The sequence below is a fragment of the Amborella trichopoda genome, chromosome 2 (genome assembly GCF_054954075.1).
Source record: "Amborella trichopoda isolate Santa Cruz 75 chromosome 2, AtrichopodaSantaCruz75HAP2 v2.0, whole genome shotgun sequence".
Classification (NCBI taxonomy): Eukaryota; Viridiplantae; Streptophyta; class Magnoliopsida; order Amborellales; family Amborellaceae; genus Amborella; species Amborella trichopoda.
Genome location: NC_142337.1, coordinates 61146711 through 61174155, shown reverse-complemented (window position 1 = coordinate 61174155; position 27445 = coordinate 61146711). Strand labels below are relative to the sequence as shown.

General features: G+C 34.7%; 1 protein-coding gene across 2 annotated transcripts; it reads right to left on the bottom strand.

The window, feature by feature from the left end:
• Window positions 1-220: 220 nt before the first annotated feature.
• On the bottom strand, window positions 221-8262 carry LOC18445178 (C2H2 and C2HC zinc fingers superfamily protein). 2 transcript variants are annotated; one of them, XM_006855321.4, is made up of 6 exons: window positions 7877-8262; window positions 7211-7319; window positions 7050-7092; window positions 5248-5289; window positions 4656-4941; window positions 221-883 (listed from the first exon to the last, which is right to left on the bottom strand). In XM_006855321.4, the coding sequence occupies exons 2-6, from the start codon at window positions 7216-7218 to the stop codon at window positions 588-590; spliced, it is 675 nt and encodes a 224-aa protein (XP_006855383.1). In that variant the 5' UTR covers window positions 7219-7319; window positions 7877-8262; the 3' UTR covers window positions 221-587. The 2 variants fall into 2 exon arrangements, with proteins under 2 accessions (XP_006855383.1, XP_011627389.1); XM_011629087.3 differs by having other exon boundaries at window positions 7899-8081.
• Window positions 8263-27445: the final 19183 nt, after the last annotated feature.

The following is a 27445-nucleotide window of genomic DNA, read 5'->3' as shown; positions in this document are numbered from 1 at the left end:
CTTTTATTATATTTCTTTTTACTCTTTATTATTTCGTTTTTAGTTTACTTATTTTATTGGCTAGTTCACTCATCTAGATCGCCGATTCAAACCGGTTTTCTAGATGGGCGATCCGGGTAGCCAATCTGATTTCTTAAACCTTGCCTTGAACGAACGTGACAGTAGCTCCTATGGAGAGAAAAAAAACTGTAACAATAACAGAATTATAACCGACACATGCTTCAACGTAAACTTATGTAACCATGGTACTAATTAACAGGGGCAATGCCGTTTTTATACAACAGAGGTTCACTTCGGAAATGTTAAATCCCTTCCCATAACAACATGAATCACTTAAAAGCATACATGAAAACCACTTTTATGTTCCTCAGTCACAACCAGATCGATTCCTGTTTCTTACAAATCGAGACCCAAAACTTGCTACCACTCTGAACTCACAATTCAAGGTGATTTAAATTCGCATCTTAGTGGGGATCCAGACCCATTTTTGTGTATTACATTTCAATTCCTCTTCAAAAGCAAAAATATGCTGAAAAAGAGGAGCAAAAAGAAACGAGTTTCTAATGAGATGGGTAGGAGTGATTGCCCTACTGGGGAAAAGCATAGCCATCCTGGGATGGTGCGGATGAGGTTACAGATGATGGGAGGGTGCCACTGCTTGTTGGTAGCATGTTAAAACCCTCAAACCCACTCCCACTTGCTGTTCCTGCTGAGTTTGGTTGTTGATATGTTGGCACGTTCATGTTAGGAAACGCACCTCCATTAGAAGCTGGAGCCCCTGTGTTGGGCATATTGAGAGGCCTCGGCAAAGGGTTAAGGGGCATTGGTGGTGCGGTTCCTGGTGGTCCTGAGAGTGGAGTCATACCTGGAGCTGCACTGTACCCTGAAAATGCAGTTTAAGAGTAAGCAATTTTGCATTCCATTCTCGGTGAACAAAATAGAAGGGAAGCACATAACTCTAATCTACACATATTTGTATATGATAAGATTGTGTGAAAGAAATTAATAGAAATGTGGAAATGGGACAGAAATGCATTCAAGTAGAACAGTTAAGAAAATGGAGGCAATTTCGTAATTATTTTTCAAAGGGGAACTGGTGCCAATGAAATAAAATTAAGTAATGTGCTGGTGTGGACAGGTTACATTTGCACCATTAAAGAAGTGCACCACCTGATCTGCACCCCATGTTCAAAGAGAAATGAGGACATTTTGTATGTAGAACGAACTCCCCCTCATATTAAAATCATGAGAAATCTGATCCCGATCATCCATCAACCGTGATTCAAGCTTCACTAAGGTCAAGGCAACTTTGGCAACAGCAAATTCTAAAACAGTTGATAGATGGTAAGGTGAAGGCAACTTTGGTTACAGCAAATTCTAAAACTGTTGATAGATGGTTGAGATCACCCTGCTCTTGTTTTTAAATGAGAAGACTTCTCAAAGGATATATCTACATTTGCTATTTAACAATGTTTAAATGCATGAGAGAGTAAAGATTACCCTTCTCTTATTTTTGTGTAAGAATATTACGCGTATGATATATCCCCATTGCAAATTAAAACTACAAGTTTGATGAGGTTTCTTGGGCTGCTCGTCGCGCCCCACCACCTTCGTACCTTGCTTAGATCTTTTATGAGGTTTATCATATCTGCAGGGATATTCCCGTCTCTTGGATGCATACTTGGAGGGAATCAAACACCCTCGGAGACCAACTGGCTAGAGATGGAGCACTCGCACAGGCCACACACCTTTGAGGGCATGGGACAGATCTTTCGAAGACTCGGCCTTTTCTTGCACCACAGGGGTGGTTTTGGTCCCCTCTCTAGGACCCTACCACTCTCTGGTATTTTGTACATCTCTGTAGTGGGCGATTGCTATAAGCCCTGATCATTTTTTGTATAGGGTTAGCCTATTTTTTGCCGAGGGGCCCGGGTTGTGGGCCTCGTGGTCTATCCCTCCTACTCCTTTCCTTTTTTAATACACAACAGTTGACAGTTTCAAAAAAAAAAAAAATACAAGTTTAATTCACTCAACTAGTTATTGAACAAAAAATCACTTCTGGTTCTAAGAAAAAGTAGGCCCAAGAGAACTGCCTGAGACATAAGAGTGCAATTATTTATAGAGGATTTGAACTTAAAAGTGCATTGACTAACATTTTCATCACCAAACCAACAATAATCTCGCACCAAATACCTTCAAATGGTTATTGACCAAAATACCAATGAAATCAAATGTACAGCTTAATCCTCTAATCTCTGAGTGCTTGGCCAAGCATGCTTTCTCGTGTATCAGCAATAGTCTTCTGCTTGCATGAACATGATAAAAGTTCATCCTACATTCAAATGCAAAGTAGGCAAATAAAAGTGCACCCTAAATAGCCAGGGGGCATAGATTCACGCACATTATCTTCGTCTTTTTCTTTTTTCTTTCTTTTTTTTAACATTGACAATGTATTTGTATTACTATACCAAATATTTGCAAAATATGATTTGGGCCCACTTAATGTGGGTTATACCAAATATTTACAAAAAATGATTGGGGCACAGTTAATGTAGGTGGATACATATATTCATGCACAATATCAAATAGCTCATTCATTGAAAGCTTTGTGTAAATATCAAAAAATTGAACTGTCGTTCTGAAATGTGAATGGTACCTCACAGGGTTTCCACAGAACACTCATAGTACATGCATGACTCATACTAATTAATAATCACAGAGATATGCTCTCTAAATCTTCATGGACCTGATAACCTTAAATTGACAAATACAGTTATACATAACACTGTCACATACATGGGGAATTTATTCCTTCCAACAAACTACAGGCTCACAACTGCCTTTTATCTTTATGCACAGAAGAAAAAAAAAAAGAGAGAAACATGCCATAACAACCTTAGACACCTAGATTTGTTGCCATTTGTTAACAATTATTTTGGATTGCTAAATTTGTGTCTTATCTCCTTTGCTGGATAGCTACAGGTTTTTACAATCTAAAACAGTTCCAAATTAAGGGAAAACTTATTCCAAAAGATTCAAGGAACAAAAAGGACCCAGGTCCTGAATGGCGAAAAAGCAAGAAGACTAAGACAGGTTTCACACTCTTATCCCTAGGAATCATGATTCTTTATAGGCCCCTAGTTGTGTGCTAGTACATAAGGAGTTCAATCACTGACCAAAATATAAGATTCAAGAAGAGAAATCATGTAGAGGAACAAAAGGAATGTCGAAAAGAAATTAAGTCTCTATCAAATGTTTATCAAAAAATAATTGAAATGAAGAATAAAAGAATCAACAGCCATGAAAAACCAAACATCAAAATTTAATGAATGTGAGCTTACCTTTTTTGTTTTAGCCATTTAATTTTGCATCACATCTGAATTCAAACCAAGATGGGATAGATTAAAAATGAATATATTTGGAAGAACTTAGGCGTGGCACCAATAGGCAACAAGATGAAAGAAAGTAGACTTAGATGGGCTCGCCCATGTGTAGCGCAAACCCAGTACAACACATGTTAAGAGATGCTAGTTAGTTCAAGTAGAAGGCTCAAGAACAGTAAGGGGTAGGCCCAAAAGGACATGGTTGGAAGTAGTGAAAAAAGATACGGGGACTTATGGCCTCACTAAGGACATAGCCATTGATAGAGTAGAATGGCAGACCAGGATTCGTGTAGCCGGTCCCAAATAGTTTGGGAGAAGGCTCTGATGATGATGCTTTGAATCCAAATCAGCAAGACACCCAAAAATCATAAATAAATCAAAAGAACAGATGAGCTGTCAGAAGAATGCTTGGCCTCTTTGATAGACAATAATCATGATTTTACAAAACTGACAAATCCATTTTATCAAGCAAACATTCTTTTCAAAGAAAAAAAATCTGTTTAATTGTACAATCTGCTTAGAAGAGAATTATACCGTGTTCTTAGTAATTGTGTTCCAATTGACTACATATCAATCAATGATACCTAAATAAGATTTAATATCATGCACAATATCCTTAGGAGGGAACATTCGAATATAGAACTAGATCAGACAGCAACAAGAACGCCTATGTGGATCAGATAGCAACAAGAGTGCCTATGTATCAGTTACATAGCTTTTTAGAAATCATGGTTAGCGCATGTATCACTAGGTGCACACATACAAGTCACTTTCAGTAGATGGACAGGGAAAATGAAGTATAGGCGAATACAATAGATTGTATTCTCTGCTCATATGGCAGTCACAACAGAGTTCACTATTGTACAAAAATGTACCCTCAAGTCTGGGTGTGTCAGTGTGTCCAAATGAACACTTTCCATGAAATAAGCCCATTGGAATACACAAAAACCACAGAACATTGGCCATCACCTTCCAATGAAATGATAGAAGGCATGGGACCCACCAGAACTAAACAATTCCCCTATGGTAGATCCAGCTCACCCTCCATCCCTGTCTATAATTTCATTGGAGGATGCTGGTCCAATTAGCTGTTGCATTTGCCATATTCCAGTGGATTATTGTATGTTTATTGCTCATAACAAATATTCTGATATTCATGACACATCTTTGCCCCTCAAAAAAAAAAATAGAACAAAAGAATAAAGGTAATAACTGTAACAAGAAAGAAAGGTCATCATTAAAGTGGTGCGGGCTGTAAAAACATTTTCATACCTGGAGCACCAGAAGTTGGTGGTGGCAGAAGAGGGGGCCTGAGCATTGGCATCATTGATGGATTGATGGGTGCTTGAGAAGTTGATGGAATTGGTAAAACAGGAGGAAGAACAGGAATCCGAGGCCTCTGAGGGTTCGATTGGAGTGACATAAGATGCTGATTGAAGGCCACACCAACTTGCTGTTGGAATGCTGCAGTCTGGCCAAGATGTTCTTTAACTTTCTGATCGATCAAACTTTGAGTTTGTTGCTCCTCAAATTGCTGATAATAGGAACGTACATTGGCCTGAAAATGATTTCAGGAGTCAGCATTAGAAAAGGGATTGCATAAAATTCAGGGGAACACACCCATAATCCAAAACATAATCCATTTGGTCAACAATGTCCATTAAAATGGACACCAGACAGAGAGTGGGATCCAATATTGGGGTCATGACAGTGTACTGGGTCCACTTCTCTCCACTGCCGTCATCATTTCAATGAATGGTAATGACACAATGGACAACATTTTTTAAGAGTTTATAGAATTACAGCATAGTTTCAAATATTTCATAATCTAAATTATGTCACAAGTATCTTGGAAGATAAATACCTTGTGCTTATATCCTGCATTGTGCTGTTTCCTTACAGATGGCTGATAACAAAAGAAATAGAAATTAGAAATACGGATTGTGTGTATACCTTGCTTATGAAATGCTTAAAAGCATGAATTTCACATGAAAGTAAATATTATATCCTGTTTACTTACATAAAACCACAAATGCATATGATTTATAAAACAAGTGAATAGTTGTTCAAAATAACAGGTGATTTTTATATGGTATAATAGAAAAACAATATGTAGAACAGTGAACATATAAAAGTTCGATTGAGCTAGAAACTAATTTGTTTACATTGAGATAGACCTCTCACTTCTCACTGATAATGTGATTCTATGAGCTCTACATGAAGGACCTTGCTACAAAACTCTAGAACTTTGATTTTGCACCCAATTTGTTAATGCAGTTAAGCCATGTCCATCATATAACAAGCAAGCTACAAATTCCCAGCATGACTAACTTGGAAATTGAGTGTCCAAGAAATGACTCTATAGCGCCATCAAGGATGCTCCGGAATCTCTTCAACCAGAATGATAACAGCCATACCATATGAATTCACAAGCATCTGGATGCTCAAGAGAGAGGCCACAAACATAACTAAGTCCTTGAATAAGAGCTAGCCAGTGGCCCATGAGATGTATAGACAAAGTGCTGGGGAAGAGAGAGAGAGAGAGAGAGAGAGAGAGAGAGAGAGAGAGAGAGAGAGAGAGAGAGAGAGAGGGATATGCAGGGAGTTAGAATTTCATTTTCTTTATTTTTTACCATCACCTTAAGCAGTTAGATAAACCCCTGCAGTTTACCTCAACCCAAACTTATCAAGGTGTCCATGTCTCACCAATTAACTGGATTCTGCTACAGACACAATATACACCTCCGCCGCATTAATAAGAGCATTGATTAATCATTTGCTCGACAGGGCCTATAATTAGATGAACAAAGTAACTAAATGATACAATGAATGCATCACTCACGGAAATCGATTTCAGAGGAGTAATTATCCAACGAACGAACATATTTTTTTTTTACAAAGCAAGGAATGAACATATTTATATCTAAAATATGCATCCATTCAGGTCACTCAAGTTCCTTGTATCAAATGGGCAAACCACCCTAGTTTTTCGCTTGCTTTAAGTATTCCATAAATTTTATTGTAAGTTAAAAAAAATAAACAAATATTAAACACTTCCCCCAAAAAAAAAAAAAGATAAACTTTACGAGTTCCCCATAGAGTTATCACAAGAAAGTCACTCATAGAAGCAAGAAATGACTTCATTCATGTCATAATCAGAAATCACTATTCATGAGTGCCCTCTCCCTCAATCCATCCATCCCTTCCTCTAATATGTAACTCTAATCAGCCTACAGTTTCTTCAGCTTATTTCCCGAAAGGCATGTGACAGTTGTATTGGCCCCTACTTTGAAATTTTGGAAATATACTTAGACAAAGATGGGAATATTAAAATTTTACACATTTCAAATAAACTACAACATGTAAATATAACTTGTCATGATATGTTTAACAGCATATCATATCATCATTAAATGTCACTACTGCATGAATCAAACATTTTCAGATAAAAGTACAACTAAGTCTGCACACACTAGTGGGCTTAAGTCAAGTGATCCATGTGTTATTGGACAAATTATCATGTGTTTCTAAAGTCCATCTAGATCACCACATAATCACACAAAAATGACTCCATAAGATATATAACTTAGAGAAGTCTTAATATTAGAAGCATAGGTCCAGTAGACTGTATTTTCAGGAAAATTTGATGGATCGATGTGAACTCACCGAATCATGAGTTAAGTAAGTATCGCAATAGTCGCAATAGTACCTGCATTGAAGAGCGCATGATTGTTAGCCAAGTGAAAATAAAAAAAAAATTTCCAGCAAACTAGACAACAATTCAACTAAATTGAAGGACAGTAAAGAAACAAAGAAGTAAAACACACCTTGGCATGTTGCCTATAATGAGTCAAAGCACTTCAATTGACCAAATAACTATGAGCTGAGGATTAAAATGTACAGAATCGTCGGTGCTAGGCAATCCTGACGACCAACCTAAGTGACAAATCCATTCCATCAATCATATAACAATAACAGCTTAAAGAAGATAAGAAAATGCAAAGTGCCATTAAAATTAGCGCACAACATCTATGAATGAATAAATCATGATATCTTCTTCCATTTCTTCAACTTCTTTTAATCATTAGTCTGATTCTTTAACCAAATAAGGTCACAAGATAACTGGTTAAAGGGCCTCAAAAGAAAAAAAAGTACAGAGAACTCCAAAGAAAACAAAAGCATTTATTACCCAAAAAAGACCTCCATATAAAACAAAAGCATCCATTATAAACAATATTTCACAAACTCTCTATCACTAGACCATAAAGAAGCAACGCCAATAAACCATGAAAACCCTAGTTCTCGAGAACTCCAATAATCGACACAAAAATTCTCAAACAACTCCCTACATATGGATAAATGGAGATTTTTCTTTGTGCAAAAAAAAGCAACACACATATGTCATTGGCAAAAGAAAATAAAAATCGCTACAACTTTTGCAAAACGAAATAAGTATTATAACGATCATGAAATAACAAGATCATGGAAAATACCCGGAGAGTTTCAGTAACTGACTCTTAAAAGTGGTGATTTCGCCCGATGTTTTGATTCAGAGAGAAAAATGGAGCAAGGATTTAAAGTTGAGAGAGAGAGAGAGAGAGAGAGAGCAGTGCACTGAAAAATAGGGCTTTTACCAAATAGGGGACGTGTCAAGAGAGAGCGAGAGAAAAACCGATATTTTGGAGAGAGTTCTCGTTCGTCCTTCCAAACAAACGGAAGGGTAATAGCGATATTTTCTGGGAAAGCAAATGCATGGAATAGAAAAAATAATGTACGGTGATCCAATAGCTATCGTGGTGAATGTTACGGCCGTTTATCTTCTTACAAAAGGTTCACAATCTTCCCAAGCCATCAGATATGAATTAGAGTGGCTGAGGCTGTGTACTATGGAAATTTTTGCGAGGCTTATGAGCATTGCGGTATTTGTGGGCAGATCCAGAGGTAACAATCTCTTTGTGTACAATCTCAAAACTCAAAGGAAGTTACTTAAGAAATGAATTGTTTATTTTGAAATTAAAAAATGAAAAAGTTTATATAAGGTTGCAACCTTAAAAATGTAGAATTAAGATGTATCTCAAAAATCCATTACAAAATATTGTTTTGATGTTGGAAAACCCTCAAACTGATGATCTCAACATCGAGATGCATGATTACAAAAAGAGAAAAAGATTTCCAAGTCATAAAAACAATATATTGTATAACACGTTATTTGGACCGTCCATTTTCAATATTTTCAATTGTTTATAGATCTATTTGATTTAAACTATTTTTGGAGTTTGAGATTTTATAATTAGAGATGAACATAGATTCTCAAGTTATCCTATGAGTTTTTGACACAAAAACTATGTTTATGATAAGATTTGGAGGTGCGCCTTTTTTATGTGGAAAAGTATACAGAGATTATTTATTTTAAGTTTGAAATTGGTCAATAGAACAATTGCAGCCACCCAACTTTACATCCAATGGTCAAGATTAGTGTGATCACCTTGTACAAAAGGTAAATGGTCTTATTCTATACTTTACCTTCTCTAAAATACTCTCATTAGTGTTCAAACTCAAATTTTCTTTTCCAAGTCAACCATCGATCCGACACCTTCGAATTTTGAAATCATTATTTAACGTGAAGTGCAAAACTCGTTTTTCACTAAAAAATAAAAGTATTATAATGGATTTGACATTAACTTTTTCAACAAAAAAAATAAATAGTGTTGAACCTACTTTACACTTTTTTTTTTTTTACAATTGAGACAATTTTTTGCTGTCGAGAGAGAGCAAACTATGTTAGGTGAGTATGGCCATTAAAGGTGTTATGAGTTATGAGTGCTTGTAATAAACATTTTGATATGATAGAACATGAAAATGGGAGTGTAGTCATGTGTGGACCATATTAAGCAAACAATATTTGCTGATACTAAACTGAGCTTGACGAGCTATGCCACTCAGTTGGGAAAAAATTATGTTACCTGTGCATAGAAAACTATCCGATAAGGGTTCTAATAGATCATCCCTTGATAAGGTTGGAGTATGTTCGGATGAGTGAGCCGAGAGACTATCTGACCCGTATGTATGATGGTAGCTTTAGAGACGATGGGCCAATGCCTCATCCGCAAGTCATCACACAACATGCATATATGATAGTCGTTTGAAAAAGCAAAGCACCTTTCAAGATAAAACTTATGCATATGCGAGAGATACCCCTTATGCGTCATAATAGTTGTGGTTGCATCAGGTTATAGGTGACCCTCGTATGTTTACAGGGGAGAACTGAAATTCACAAACTAGGATTACGACCTCTTGGCTCATCGATCAAACTTTGGTGACCCATTAATAAGCCCTTACGTGGACTGTGGGTCATGAAAGACACTGGGTCGGTTTGATAAAGCAAGTGAGTACCATAGTCCACAGTTGAAGATGGAGTGCTCCAGTGCTTATTTATTTAATTCATATACTATCAGGATCATTTTATCATATAATGAATTTGATTATGTTTGTTTTAATGATACATAATTTTTAGAATTACTATTTGAATTTTTTTAAATATCTGGATATTTTTTTATCAAATTTGGATTTATAAAAATATAGATATTGATTTTAGATTAATTTAATTGTTCATATTGGATTTTATGAATTTCAAAAAATCATATAATTTTTCATTTATTTATTTGTGCATTGAATGTCAATAAACATATGGGCCCACCATTGCAATGTGGGTGGAGCCTATGAGTGCCACCTAAGGTAGCATGCCCTCTAAGGAGCTTTCCAATTTTGTTGGATCAAGCTTTGGCTTGAAGAAAAAAAGGTTTGTGATGTTTTGGAAAGCTTTTGTCTTGCAGAAGCTTTGAATGGATTTTTAGAAAGCATGAGAAGGCTTATGCATAATTTTGGTAAATATATTATTATGAATGAAATTATTTTATTTAATTTCTATTGATATCAAAATAGTTTAGGAAATGGGGATAAAGGTTCCAGCACCTTCCATGATGTTGATGTCCATCTATGGAATGGAGAGCTTAAACCTTTCATCCCACAAGTCACCTAATATCAATGATTCATATTCGATCTCAAGCAAAGGAAAACCCTAAAAAATCATAATTTTGTTCAAACACTATAAAAAAAAGATTAATCACTACCCAAATATCTACGTTATCTTTTACACCTAATTTCCATATCTCCCTCTCACATCCCGCAAAGGGGGAATGCCCCACTTAGAATATTTATTTCTATTAAAAAAGTTTATCTCTCTCTCTCTTAAGAGACCCAAAATGGGCACACCCCACTCTCTCATCTTTGATATCTCTCTCATGATCTCTCATCGCTCATTGTGGTTTTAAATTATAGGGTTGTGGTAGAAAAAGAAAAGCATATATCTCAAACTAGGTTGCCACCCAATGGTTTAGGATTTGTAATAGAAGAGTTCATTGTCCCATCATAGGGTTTGACCTAAACTTGCTTTCCCGGTTAAGATTGAAGGTTGATCGTTGATCCCACACAATCGGATGGTGATGACTTGGTGTGGGGCGTAATAAGCCCAATTGAGATAATATCCGGTACTTTATTTTTGTTTTTTATCATATTTAATTTTGTTTATTGCCATATTTAATTATATTGTCTTTATATTCACGAGCATATAGTTATTTTTTTTGTTTAAAGAAAATTGGTTTAGTAGCATCGAGGTTTTTAAGATATTAGATTTACTAGTTTTAATTTTTTTGAATCTAAGAGTTATTGTAATAAGACTACTTGTAAGTGATATTTATCAAAAGAAAAGATAACAAAAATAAAAAGAGGTGAAAAAAAGAAAAATAAGAAAAAAATTATCCCCCGACAAGATATTTTTTTCAAACTACACTTTTGCTCCCTCAAGCATAACCCAACCTAGACTCAAACAACCTATTTTAAAAATAAAAAAACAATGCATTCATTGTGAGGCTGGAAAAAAAACCTCCTGAAGTTGAATACATACTATCCAATCTTCAGACAACCATATCTAAGTGTTAAAAAAACTCAAAATTAATTTATTTTTTTTTAATGATCATTTGGTGAATTTTAAATAGATTCCAAATTTTAGATCTGAATATCTTCCTAAGATCATTTTCCTAAAAGCATTTTTATCCAAAGGAGTAAGCGGACAATATGGTCCATGAGAGCATAGTATATCTTTGTAACCTTTGAAAAGATAAGCCTCATGTGGGTGGGAGACTTCTATACAATGCCTATTTTTTGAAAAAAAAGAAATTTAATTGAAAGATATGTATTTTTGGCACTTCAAGGGTTGAAACCCACTTGAAATAAGGGATTCAGCACTCGAAATACCAATAAAAAATATAAATAAATAAAAACTCAATACTTCAATTGCAAGTGCTACACCAAGGGGAGTGTATTTTGGGTAAAAGATGTTGGTAAATAAACGGGACTTGAGCATAAAATATGAAAATATGGCCTATTTTAAATTTTAAACTTAAAATGGTATTTTAATGTTAATTTCCCTATTTAAAATTTTAAAGAAAAAGTTACTTAAATGTCATATTTTTAATAATAAAAATGAATGTATGTGCATTTGACGCAATATTTTACATCAAAAACTTTGGGAAACAGTCATGGTTCGGTAGTTGAAGATCGAAACCGATATTATTGGCTTGGTACTTGAATTACCTACCAAGTTCTCTGTGATAATGGCACTCCAAATGTTAGATCGCCTTATTAAAGAATATACCGTTTTTACGGGAAAATCCACTAGTTCTTCGTTGAAAGACCTCTTCTGAAATTTCCAATTTGCATTCCACATGGAAAATACCATGACCTCTCCCTTCTCTTGCTTTGCCCTGTTACAATTGCCATTTTTTTTAAGTCTGTTTTATTATTTTCCAACGTCTCGCGTTGACTCATTTTATCTTAGTTCTTGTTTGGTTTCATTGATTAATTCCCAAAAGTGTTTCGGATAACGGTTTGCCTCAGAACTGCATAAGATCAGACCCGAATAATCTTGGCCTGATTTGATTCCCGACCATGATCTTGGCCAAATACGACTAATATTTGTATTAAAACCTATTTTTGTTATAAAGTCATTGTTTTCAAAATGATTTAAGGTCCTAAATTTATTCAACTATGAATTAGTGGGTAATCGGCTTAGCCCACTTGTCCGATTTTTTAAATTTAAAAGTTGAAAGATCATATCACAAATTCCAAATATTTATTTTTTTCACCTTGAGCTTCATCAATGACAGAATTTAGCCTATTATTTGTCATTATAAGCCATATTAAATGATTTTATTGCATACTTTTCCTTCTTATATGCATGATCCATGAATTACTAGTCAAAGTAACTATGTCAGCGGCCCACATCACATAGAAAATTAGGATAATTTTTTCTCTCTCCTAACTCTATTAATTCAATGGATAATCTCCTAAATGTTGGACCGCGTGTCATCATCGAAACATCGGATGTCAAAGACCAAATCCCTCACGCTTCACAATCCTTCAATTCCTTCTTCTTTTTTTTTTTTTTTTCATTGTATGTTTTTAGTAACTATTGGGACCGATGTTCCCAAACTCGGCCGGTCCAACTCGGAACTCGCCAATTAAACCGGAATAGGGCACTAGCTGATCCGGTTTCGACTGATTTTGATAGTCTGGTTGGGTAATTTAATATATATATATATATATATATATATATATATATATAATAATCACAAAAAATAATAGATTTATTTGTATTGGTTTTTTGAGTGCTTTTTATCATTTTGGAAAAGTTTGTAAGTGTTTTGGTCATGGATACTTAGTTTACATTTTTCCATCTTTTTTGGAAAATTTTGGAAATACTTCTTGGCACAAATCAATTTTTTAAAATCTATTTTTTCTCGACTTTTCAACTTTACTTGGATGTGCCCGATTTAATCACACTTTACAAATATTTTTTTCTTTTTTCCTTTTTTGTTATATTTTTTTATTTTTTTTAATACTTTTTGGGCTAGCGAGGACCTACCCAGTTAGCTGGTTGAATCGATTGGCTACTCGGATCAAGCCCTTGGCCGGTTTGATTTTTCAGATAAATTGAGATTTGGGACCAAAGTTATTTCCTTAGAAATTTATCTTTTACTAAATACATTAACAACTTTCTTTGTTTTAATGTTAGTGGATGACTAACTTTCCTAAAAGACATAAAGTAGCAAAAGTGCAACTAACTACCAAGGAACGAGGGTAGTTAGGAGTCGTGGGTTTCCACGTTCTTTCTCTCTATTCCCTATAAAACCATTTCAAGAACTCACAACTCCCTTCAATCTGTGTTATAGGCCAGAAGAGGGATTGCTCATCATTCGATTTAAGCATATTGTTTCTTGAGGCTACTCATTCCATCATCAAAAGAGGTATTTATATATTCATAACCTTTTGTTTTCATGAATTCCATAAATTCAAGGGCTTGTTTATTTTCAAATATATTTCCAGAAAGCGTTTTGATGGAGATAGATTTTCCGCCAATCGGAAATCAGTTTCATACCTCTATTGGTATGAAAATGATTTTCCAAAGAACGCCATGGAAATGCGTTGTAGTGCTTTGTTGTGCACATTCCTCTGAAATTTCATAGCGCCACTTTCCCATCAAACAAACATGAGAAAGAAGCTATTTTCTCAGAAATATCCTTCGCGGAAGATATTTTTCGACAAAACAAATGTGCTAGAGTTTGAAACCTCAAGTTATTTTCTTAAGCTATGTGCTTAGTCCTCAGCTCTCTAAGGTTTTTTTTCCTGTTGTCACAAGTGCTTGAAAGTTTTATTGTTAATCTAACTCATCATAGCTGTCATATTTTTCATATTACTCTAGTTAAATGCCATCTGTTTGGTTCATAGTTTTCAGTTTTTCACCATGGTTCAGATCATAGTTACCAACTCGCAGTTAAAAACACGACTCTTAAAAAAAAAACCGGCGCTTTTTAAAAAAGTATAAATCTACGATATAAGAAGACTTCCAAATTATGATTGAATTCTATAGGGCTTAAGCTAGGTCTTTGTTTATTAGTCTAGGATGTTTCCAAATGCTTCGAAGAGAATATAAAATAAACCAGTAGCATTTATACCGGACGGTGCTTAACCATCTAGGCCAGTCAGTTGGAAAACCCAAAGTACCTGGGCATAAAGAATAAACCAATAAGGGTTTTGGGTTAGCCCTTAATGAGGTTGGAGCTTAAGCCTGGTTGAGTGAGCCGATGGAGTGTAACCCTTATGTGTGATGGTAGGCCTACAGAGACGGGAGCCAAATCCTCATCTATGTTCCATCACACGACATGCATATCGATAGATCATTCGGGAAAACTAGTTATTCACCTTTGGGTGAAGCGTATGCATATGCGATAGAGATACCCTCTGCACCTTAGAGCTGTGAGCGCATCAAGACGTGGTGACATTGACTGATTTGTTCCTAGGGGAGGATCTGTAATCCATAAATTGGGATTGCGACCCCTTGTCTTATCGGTCAGACTTTGCTAATCCGCTAATGAGCCCCTGCTTGGACTGTGGGTCATAGAAAACACTCGGTCGGTTTGATAAAGTGTGGTTTGTAGTCCACAGTTGAAGGTGGAGTACCCCGTGATCGTTGATAGAATTCCTGAACTATATGGATCCACTTCCCATCATATTAATTTAATGGTGTTCATTTTATTATTAAATTCTTTTAGATTTATTATTGGAATTTTTATAAGTCATTTGATATTTTATTTATTATTTTTAGGCTTCTAAAAATGAAGTTCTTAATTTACAAAGTTATAATGTTTTAAAATTTATTTTGTTTAATTTTAAAATATTTATTAAAAAAATACATGAGGCCCCATAATGCACATGGGCCCACCATGTGGGTATTAGGTGGGGCCTCTCATACCATACATGGATGGCACGTCCCACCCTTGGATACCTTCTCTTGTTGCTTTGTGTTTAAGTTTATTAACTATGGTAACTATATCTTGTAGCATATGGTCAAATATTGATTAGGAAATATTGACCATATCTTATCTTGATTATTGAAGATATATATAAACTTGATATTATTTGATATATTCTTATGGAATATATGAGATGGATTATGCAATTTTATGGAAATACATGATATTTAAATATATTTAATTTATTTAAATATATTGATGGGAAAAATGGTTCAAGGAAAGGGGGATAATGGTTCATGCATCTTCCATAATGTTGATGACCCATTTATGGAATGGATGACTCAGATCTCTCACCATACAAGTCGCATTGATCAACGATCCATATTCAATATCAAGAAAGAGACAAACTATGAGAAACTCTAAAGAAACTCTAGACCTAAAATTCATTATCAATAGGGGTGCTCTTCCCCCTATCTCAATACACCTCTCTCTCCTCCCTAAGGGTCACGCCCCTCTCTATCCTCTCCGACTTTCTCTCTCTAGCTCTCTTTCTTAAAAACCCTAGGGGGCACACCCCAACCCTAGAGACTCTCCCTCTCTCTCATGATCTAATAGAATATAATGGTTGGAAAAATTAGGGTTTGAGCCTAATTATTCTGGAGTTAGGGTTTTGTAGAGATTTAATGGTGGTTACCTATTTTGGCCAAAATTAGCTTTCTCAGCTCGAGATTGAAGCTAGACCGCTGATCCCGTACCATTGGATGTGGTGACTTGGTGTGGGGTGTAATAAGCCCAGTTGAGGTAATCTCTGACGTATTTTCTTGTACTTACTTTGCTATTTTATTTTATATTCTCAAGCATAGTGTTAAGTTGTAAAAATAACATCAAGTGGTTGAGTTTTACTTTATTGTTGTCATACTTCATTTTAAAATATTTATTGTTTGTAAAAAGACCATCTGTAAGTGATCCTTTTGCCAAAATACAAAAAATGTGATTATTATCATTAAAAAAAATTGTATTTCCCAGCAAAAAGATCACATAGGTATAACTTTCATTGGTATCAAAGTTGGTTTTACTTGATTGCCATTAGAAGTCGTTTCTTATTTTTTCTTTGCTTAAGAATATAAAGATATAACTGCTCGTACTGTCATCTCAAAGATCTTGAAAGCCGAAAATTTTGTTTGGACCAACTTTGCTTTATGGAAACGTAATATCAAATTTGTGCTTTATGAGAAAAACTTGCATGAGGTACTCTTTGAGAACCGACCTCGTCGTCCAAGTGACGAATCATCTCAAGAAATCAAAGATGAACATGCCAATTGGAAGAGGAGGAACCTGAGATGTAAGCGCATTCTTTTATTTGCCATGACTGACTTATATTGTCTTGAATATGAGTCGATTTATATTGCAAGTGAAATTTATAATAAACTTGAGAGAGAGTATGTTGAACCCTCTATTATGAAACAAACCATGGCTATGAGGAGGTATAATTAGTTAAAGATGACAGATGGTACCAAGTTTGCATATCATGTGCACATATTTCGTGCACTAGTCAGAGAGCTGGAAGACACAGGCATGAAGCCTAATGAATCTATGCAAGTGATTCATTTCATGAATTCACTTCATAATTCATGGGAGACCTTCAAATCTTCCATCTCAACCAAAAAGAAAGCACCAAAACTGTAGGAGTTCATCACTACAATCAAAGCAGAAGAGGAGAGGAAAAATTCAAGGCAACTATTGACAACAACTCCAAGGGAAGCCGTGCATATGGTAAAATCTCCACCTTCTTTTAAATTTAAAAAAAGAAAGGGAATAAATAATTTTGGAAAGAAAAGAAATTTTAAAATGAGAGATTTTAGAAATAAGAGAGCAATGAAAGAGACTCGAACTTGGTTTATTTACAAGAAGGTGGGTTACATAACCAATAGTTGTTGGCTCAACAAATCTGGAGGGACCAACAAGGAATTGACATGTGTGGTCTTTGAGTCTATGCTGGCTTACCCCAAGGGAGCTTCTTGGTGTCTTAATTCGAGAGCTACGGCCCATGTCACAAACACTAATGATGGTTTATGTTCTTTCACTCCCATGGGGCTATGACAAAAACATACTTACATGGGAGGAAATCAGAAGACTGATGTACTTGGAGTTGGAGATTTCGAGCTGAAACTGAAGAGATCCGAAAGCAAGCACTTTATGCTCCTGATATGAGAAAGTGCTTGGTTTCGGTTCATAAGATGTCTATAGCTGGATTCATTACCACTTTCATTGAGGAGAAAATGGTGCTCAATAAGGGGAAAGATGTGATCATGGCTGGACAACTTGTAGATGGGCTATTTACTATTGAAATAAAAGAGACTGTTGCTTACGTCTCATCCCCTAATAAATTAGATACTACCCTATAACATATGAGGTTAAGACACATTAATATCAAATGAATGAAAATATTGAAAAAGGATGGGATTCTTCAAAATTATAAGGGAAATTTATCAAAAGTGTGCGAGTCTTATGTGCAAGGAAAAATACCTCTAGGGCAATAAGAGCTACTAACGTATTGAAAATAATTCATAGTGACATATGTAGACTTATGAATGTAACCACAAAAAGTAAAAAAAGATATTTTATCTCTTTTATAGATGACCACTCGCGATTTGGCCATGTATACCTTATTCAAACAAAATCGAAAGCAAAAAATATAAAGCCGAGGTAGAGAATCAAACCAACCTGAAAATCAAAGTTCTTAGAACCGCTAGAGGGAGGGAATATTCATCTGACTTTTTCAAATAACTCTACGTTGAAAATAGAATTATCATCAATACAATATGCCTTATACTCCCTAACAAAATAGTGTAGTTGAGATACGAAATATGACTTTAGTTGAAATAGTAAGGAGTATGATGGGGCATGTAATCCTCTTCTTAGATGTTTTGGGAGAAGCAGTGTTAACGGCATGCTACATCCTTAATCGGACCCCCACAAAAGCTATCTCACTTACTCCTCATGAAATTTTCACAGGTCGTACTCCCTTCTTTGGACACCTAAGAGTTTGGGGTTGCTCAGCCCATGTCCTTATCCCACATCAAAATAAAACCAAATTGCAATCTAAAACTATCAAAATCATTTTCATTGATTACCCAGTTCATGGTAAGGGGTATCGATCCTACAACCTTGAAACCGAAGCAGCTAATGAAAGCCGAGATGCTCACTTCTTCGAGGAAGAGTTCCTTGAAGCAAGGGTCAGTAGAAAATAAACTGACTTTGTGAGGAGGCCAAAAACAAGGATGTAATTCAATATCATGAACCTGAAACTTCTAAACCAACTCAACCTGAACCTGAACTCCTTAAAGAAAGTGAATATTTACCTTAACAAAGACGAAGCAACCGAGTTAGTAGACCACTTCTATATCTAGAACAATTTGTCTACATTGGAGAACATTTTGATATGGTTGGGGAAGATTCAGATTCAAAACCTAAAACTTACCGTGAAGCCTTGGCTTGTCCTGAAAGGGAATACTGGGTAGAAGCCATGAAAGATGAGTATGCTTCCATTAACTAAAACTATGTATGAGAATTAGAACCTCTACCTCAAAAGCATAAGGCCATTGGTTGTAAGTGAATTTTCAAGAAAAAGTTAAACTATGAACGGAAAATAGAAAATACAAATCTAGGTTGGTTGCAAAGGGTTTCACTCAAAAAGAAGGGATAGATTATGAGGAAACATTTTCCCCTGTTGTCAAATTTCCATCCATCCGAATCCTTATAGTTATAGCAGCCCATTTTGACTTTGAGGTTCATCAAATGGATGTCAAAACAACATTTCTAAATGAAGATTTAGAAAAAGAAATTTACATGACCACACCTAAATGATTTGAGCGGAAAGGGAAAGAGAACCTAGTGTGCAAATTTAATAAATCCATTTATGGCCTACAACAAGCATTGCGACAGTGGTACATAAAGTTCCAAGAGACCTTTGCTCTTGCAGGGTTATCTACAAATAGTAAGGATTGTTACATATATCAAAAGGTCAGTAGGAGTGATGCGATTTTTATATCGTTATATGTGGATGATGTGCTAATTGTTAACAACTCAATTGCCTTAGTAGTAGAGACAAAAAATTTCCTTGCACAATGCTTCGATATGAAGGATTTTGGAGTAACTTCATATGTTTTGGGCATCAATATAATAAGAAACTATCCAACTTTTCCAAGTAACTTACTGTAAGAAGATACTGAAAACGTTTGATATGAGTATGTGTAAGCCTATATCTACCCCAATAGACAAAAAGACGAAGCTTAGTAATAAAATATGCCCTATCGAAAACATAGATATAAGAGTCATAGAGAAAGTGTCGTACATGAGCGCAGTTGGGTCCCTTATGTACTCCATAACGGGAACAAGGCCTGACTTGTCATTCATCAAAAGTCTAGCGACCTATTTCCAAAGCAATCTAGGAGATGAGCATTGGAAAGCAGTTAAAAGAATTATCATATATTTAAAAGGGATCATGAACTATGCGCTCACATATAAAAGGGAAACTGAAATAGCAATAAAGGGATATTCAAATTCAAGCTATCTCGAGGATCTAGATGATGCGAAATCTACATTTGGGTATGTGTTTATACTTGGAGGAGGTGTAGTTTCTTGGAAGTCAAAGAAACAAGATATTATGGCTTTGCCCACCATATAATCCGAGTATGTGGCATGCTGTCTAGCAGCCAAGGACGCCGTGTGAATTAAGAAGTTTCTGAATCAATTTAATTTATATCATGTACATTGTGAGGCAGTGTGAATTTTCTGCGACAACACGGGGGCTATTAGTGTCTCTAATGAGCATCAGTTTCACAAGAATTCCAAGAATATCAAGCCATACTTGTATCGCTTAAGAAATGAAATGAGTTTGAAAAAGATTGAGATCAGCTATATACCTACATATTTGATGATTGCAGACCCTATGACTAAGGGAATTGTCCCTAATATTTTTGTAAGACATATGAGAGAGATGGGGATGAGACAAAGTGAGGAAAATATAATGTAAGGCCTTCAAAGGCCAAGTGGGAGATGTTGGGTTTATGTGGCCTTTAAAGGCCTTATGAGTGTGTAATGAAAAATATTTATTACAGTGGAACATAAACTCAGTGGGAGTGTGGTCCCTTGAGGATCATAAAGCAAATGATGTTTGCTGATACTGGACTGTGTTTGACGATTTAGGCCAGTCGGTAGAAAAACCCAAGGTACCTGGGCATAAAGAATAAACGAATAAGGGTTTTGGGTTAGCCCTTGATGAAGTTGGAGCTTATGCCTGGATGACTGAGTCGAGGGATTGTGTAACCCTTGTGTGTGATGGTAGCCTACAGAGACGGGGGCCAAAACCTCATCCATGTTTCATCACATGGTATGCATATCGATAGATCATTCGAGAAAGCCAGTTATCCACCTTTGGGTGAAGTGTATGCATGTGCGAGAGAGATACCTCTATGCACCATAGAGCTGTAAGCGCACTAGGTCGTGGTGACTTTGACTCGTCTCTAGGGGATGACCTGTAATCCACAAATTGGGATTGCGTTCCCTTGGCTTATCGGGCATACTTTGGTAACCCGCTAATGAGCCCCTGCTTAGACTATGGGCCATGAGAAACACTGGGTCGGTTTGATAAAGCAAGTGTGGTCAGTAGTCCACAATTGAAGGTGAAGTACCTTGTGATCGTTGATAGAATTCTTGAATCATATGGATCAACTTCCTATCATATTGATTTGATTGTGTTCATTTTATTATTAAATTATTTTAGATTTATTATTGGAATTTTTTTAAGTCATTTGATGTTTTATTTAATATTTTTGAGCTTATAAAAATGAAGTTATTAATTTACAAAATTTTAATGTTTTAAAATTCATTTTGTTTAATTTTAAAATATTTATTAAAAAATACATGGGGGCCTATAGTGCACATGGGCCCACCATTTGGGAATTAAGTGGGGCCCCTCATACCATACATGGATAGCACGTCCCACCCTTGGATACCTTCTCTTGTTGCTTTGTGTTTAAGTTTATTAAATATGGTAACTATATCTTGTAGCATATGGTCAAATACTGATTAGGAAATATTGACCATATCTTATCTTGATTATTGAAGGTATATATAAACTTGATATTATTTGATATATTCTTATGGAATATATGAGATGAGTTATGCAATTTTATGGAATGCATGATATTTTAATAGATTTAACTTATTTAAATATATTGATGGGAAAAATGGTTTAAGAAAATAGGGATAATGGTTCATGCACCTTCTATAATGTTGATGGCCCATCTATGAAATGGATGACTCAGATCTCTCACCCCACACATTTATGAAATGGATGATTCAGATCTCACCCCACAAGTCACCTTGATCAACAGTCCATATTCAATCTCAAGAAAGAAACAAACTATGAGAAACCTTAGACCTAAAATTCACTACAAATAGGGGTGCTCTTCCCCCATCTCAACACAACTCTCTCTCCCATAAACTCTCTCTCTCTCCTCCTTAGGGATCACGCTCCTCTCTCTCCTCGCTGACTCTCTCTCTAGCTCTCTCTCCTAAAAACCTTAGGGGGACACGCTCAAACCCTAAAGACTCTCAATCTCTCATGACCTAATATAATATAAAGGTTGGAAAAATTAGGGTTTGAGTTTAATTATTTTAGAGTTAGGGTTTTGTATGACCTAATATAATATAAGGGTTGGGAAAATTAGGGTTTGAGCCTAATTATTTTAGAGTTAGGGTTTTGTAGAGATTTAAGGGTGGTTACCTAGTTTGGCCGAAATTAGCTTCCCAGTTCGAGATTGAAGCTAAACCGCTGATCCCACACCAGTGGATGTGATGACTCGGTGTGGGGTGTAACAAGCCCGGTTGAGGTAATCTCCAGCATCTTCTCTTTTACTTATTTTGCTATTTTATTTTATATTCTTAAGCATAATGTTAAGTTGTAAATATGACATCAAGTGGTTGAGTTTTATTTTATTATTGTCATACTTTATTTTGAAATATTTATTGATTGTAAAAAGACTATCTGTAAGTGATCCTTTTGCCAAAATACAAAAAGGGTGATTATTATCATTAAAATAAATTGTATTCCCCGGCAAAAAAATCACATAAGTCTAACTTTCAGTTCTGTCTCTGAGGTACCCGATTTTATAAAAAAATATTTTGTCTAATTTTGATATATAACCGTTAAAATCGACGAAGTTTATGTTGTTTTTTGGGATTATTTATTTACTAAAAAATGTAACTCATAAGAGCTCTGGTAGTTTTTTTAAAAAATTGCATGAAGATTTTTGCTTATTTTCTTATGATGGAAATTGAATCCGAACCCAACTCGACACCCTGGTCAATCTGCCATGGTACCATATTAAAAGAACTCGGTTGTTTATGAAATTAATAAATAATATTATATAAAACAAAAACTCAGATACATCTGGAGAATTTCATTTACAAAGACAAGTCCAGTCTTTCCTTCTCAAAATGTGTTTTTATTCCACATTTAGTTGACTTTATTTATGAAATTGTAATTATTTCTTATTACAATCTACAAAGAAAAGGTAATCACTATATATTAATAAATTCATTAATATTTCTAGTCTATAGGGTCTTTAAATTAGTTTAAACTCAAAACTTATATTTTGAGTTTAGCTACATATTATATTTCATTTTATTGTATATTTAATAGCATAATTAATTTACACAAATTGCAATTTCTCAAAATTCACATTGCTATATTATAAGTTTGAAATTGAATCATAAGGGCATGTGTGGATGACATAGTTTTATGTGAAATACACTATCCTATCTAAAATTGATACTCTTGGATAACACTGTTGTATTGGATGTTGATTCATGTCTCATATTATGTATAATATTATTTAATTATTTAAAATTTTCAGTAATTTCCAGCTATTTATAGCTATTTCTAGTAAAAAAAAAAAAAAGAAAGAAAAAAAAAGATTTTCAACAAATTACTTGGAGTAAAAACATCTTGGAAAAAAATATATACACTCAATAGTAAAGTTGTTTATAAGTTCGTATCGTATAACAGTGTGTTGGACATCTGCCGAACATCAAATAATTTATTATCAAGATTGATTTTTTCAGGAATATCGATTAAACTTCTAAACAAGCCAGAAAGCTTTAATTTCATATAATTGAACAAATTAATTTAGTCCGCAATCTTACCCTGTTCACATCTGTTGTACCTTTATTAGTTATAAGAAATTTGAATTGAAACTCGATCAGGTCTTTAATTGGGACTTCAGATTTGGCTCTTAAATGGCCATCTTCATTTGAGTCTCTAATTATGGTCCTCTGAGGTGGTGTTTTAGAACTATGCTTAAGATGTAAGGCTTTCAATTTTATTTTATTTGGGTAATTCAATGGGAAAGATAGGCCCTACCTATTTTTTCAATAGATTAGGGAGTTACATTTTGAAGGTGTTAATTGGGGGTGTTAGTGGTAGGAATGGATACCACCCAAGGGTTTTGTTAATAGGGGTGGCAATGGACCTGGACCCGACGGTCGGGTTCGGGTATGGCTCAACAAATTGGACCCAACCTGTCGGGTCAGGCCGGGTCCGGTCCAAGTATTGGACCCGAACACTACTCGGGTCCGGGTCCAGGTGGACTCGGACCCGATCCGAATAGTATAATTATTTAAATAATATTTAATATATAATATTTAAATATTATTTAATTAATATTTAAATAAATATACCTATATATTTTTTGTTACAATATTTAATATATATATTTAATCATCATCATCAGCATTTTAGCATTTTTTTAAATAATTGAGGTTGGCCACATAAATCATGGTTATCCATTCTGCTTTATTAAAGGCCATATTCTCTGTGAGGCCATAAGTTCTCTTATATTTTCGAATTATTTTTAACCACATCTTTTTGAGCCTACTTACCCTTTTCAGTCATTATACTTGAACTAATTCGTACTTCCTAGCAGATGTTGTACTTGGTCGGCACCACACATAGGCAGCCTACTTAAGTCCACTCTCTCTCTCTCATTTTATCGCCTATTGGTGTCACGTCTAAATTCTCTTGAATAAATTCATTACGAATTTAATATAATATTTACATATTTTTAAATATTTTTTTAAAAAAATTGATTCAGGTGTAGGTCCCCTTAATTTTTTGGGCCGACCCAACCTGACCCATTGCCACCCCTATTAATTGTTAACATTGGCTTGGGTGCATTGTAAAGTGCTTACATTACTTAGTGCTTAAACCGTTTAAGCACGCCTTCACATTGCCAAGCCTACATACAAGAGGATTGTAAAATCAATTTAAGCCCTACATACAAGAGGCCTTTTAAAATCAACGTAAGCCCCACGTAAGGAGGGCTTACATTGATTAGTGCTTAAAATGAAATTTGGATTCGATTCGTGTGGCCCAGGCCTTCACATTGCCAGCCCTACAAATGAGAGGCATTCTATATATGAGCTCACATGCTATGAAGGAGCGCATGTCTTCCTGGAATCATATTATTTATTTAGTCCCTCAGGTCAAGCTACTTAAGAGGATCTTTTTCAATTTAATTCTTTATTATACGCATAAACTCACCTTGTGATTATTTCAAAAGAAGAAAAAAAAAAAAAAACACGCAGTTTTAAGTTCACCGTAAAAAATTTGGATAGTTGTTGTTCAACATTTTGTCACTTTATATTTTAAAGCACTTACATAGTCCATTTGATTTATTTCATTTTTCTTTTTGTTCTTATGAGATTTGCTCTTGTAACCCCAAAGTCTGGGCCTTATAAATTCTACTAAATTATATTTTACCCGATGGACCAAAATGAAAGAATACTGGCACTGACAAGAAACCTTTTTTTGAGTATAGGGTGTCTCTAGTTGATATTTGGGAGGATTTTTTTCAATTTTTGGAATCACTTAGGAATCAAGAGATGACTATTTTTTTAAAAAAAACTGAATTTCGAGTTTTTCGACACTTAGATCCCACTTTAAAAAATTATACAATGTTTGTTCTCTGAGACATTATTATTTTTCTAGTACGTGGAGAGTTTAATTCAATTTATTTATTATCATCAAGGTAAGTCTATGGGTTCAAGATGTTACATCTCCAAAATTTAGAGTCATAAAATTACTCCTATATTGATTTACATACGGGAGTAAATGGACATTATATTCCCGCAAGAGTATAAAAATTATTTGGCTTGTGTATATTTTAGTTTGCAGCATGAGGCATTTTCATAGTTAATTCCTAAAGAAGTCTTTAACAACCGCTTCTTACCAAATGCCCAATTGTTTGAAGGTCCGTGTTTTTGGAAACTGGAAAGTAAACAACTCCATTACCTACTTCACCTTCTATGCATTAGATAGCTTTCTCATTCTCTACCATCAAATTAGAATCCAATAGTTATATATACATTTATTTGATGGTACACAATGAAATAATATAAATACAAATCATAATTTCATCCTTGTATTTATTCTTCTTTTTGTTTTTTTACATCTTTATCAATCTCTGCAAATCATAAATAGATCCTTGCATTTATTTTTCTTTTTGTATTGTTTACATCTGTATCAATCTCTTCCCCGCTCTATCTCTCTCCCAAATATTGAGACAAAAATGGAATTTCATAATAAACATTAGAAATAGATATATATGTTTTCGGATGAGGTTTTTATAAGGCCCATGCTTTATGAAAACAAAATAAAGCCTCACTTTAAAGCCTCATTCAGAAAGCACTTTCGGCAATGGAAATCTCTATGATGGCTCAAAAATCAATTTCCAATACTGACAATGAAATTCAAAACTCAAAAAATGGTAGAGATCTTGCAGATCTATGTGCACTTGCTTTTGGCGCGAAATGAGCTGTTTAGATAATTAGTTATGATATACACTATATTTAGAGCTCAAAATCAAATTTTTTTCCACAATGGTAATGTTATGTAAAGGTTTTTCAATGCTTGAATTGCAATTTTCAATAAGTTGTGATGTGAGGATTTATTTCTTGGGATAGGCCTGTAGCCCTATCCAACCATTGTCCTTTTTTTGTTGGGTGGATAGAAATAGATAATAATTGCACTGAATGTTACAAACTATTATCAACTTCGGAACACCTTCAAATTAGATTTTTGGACCTCATCAATTATACATGTAGAAAAAAAGACTTAAAACTCTAAATTAATATTTTTTTGTGGACCTCAATTGTTCACTCATCCACCTTGCACTATTTTAGAGCTTCAAATTATTCAGTTTAAAATAGATTTTTAGGCTCCATTACAAGTGATTGTAACCACATGTCATCATTTTTGGATGGCATTTTGATGGCATAAAATATCCATTTTAAAGATGGATGTAAAGCAATGGTCTCTTAACAAAAAAAAAGAAAAAGAAAAGCAAAATCCAAAGGTCAATTTTTTTTCAAAAAATTATCATTTTTAGTTTTTATCATCTATCTTTTACATATTAGTGAACAATGACATCCATATTAGAAATTATATATATACCTAATAAATTAGGACCAAAATCCACCTAAAAAGTAAATCACAAAGGGGGGACACATATCTACATAGAAGTCCTAGGACCCATAACAACAGCGTCTTTTATGTATATATGAAGATGGTATCGTGTCTCCAGGCCTTATGTTTCTATTGCGCTAGCTTTGACGTCTGATTGGACGACCGTGCACATGAGACCCAAATTACGAATTAGTGTCCTGTGGTCTGTCGTGGCCCGCACCAAGACGTCCAGAACCCGCAGCTTTACCTATTGAACCATTATGCAATTTTCTATTTTTTCTCTTAAATTCAAATTAATTTCAATTTTCTATTTTTTTTCCCTCTTAAATTCTCGAATTTGGTTGTTTAAGGTTAAGACATTAAGCAACCAAATTGGCGCACCTAAAAAATTTAGTAGAAAAAGTTGTTTTGGTGCTGAAAAACTCTCAAATCTGATCATCTCGACATTGATATATATGGATTAAAAAAAAAAGAAAAAAAAAAACTTTAAATAGTACATCCTATAATGCATTATCCTGACCGTCAATTTTAAAGATTTTCAAGTATTCATAGACTGCTTGATCCACACAATTTTTTAAAGAAATTTTGTTTCATGTAGACTGGATCGCTCTGACTATATATGGGTTCCAAAACGTATAAAGCATCCGTCTTAAAGATCAATG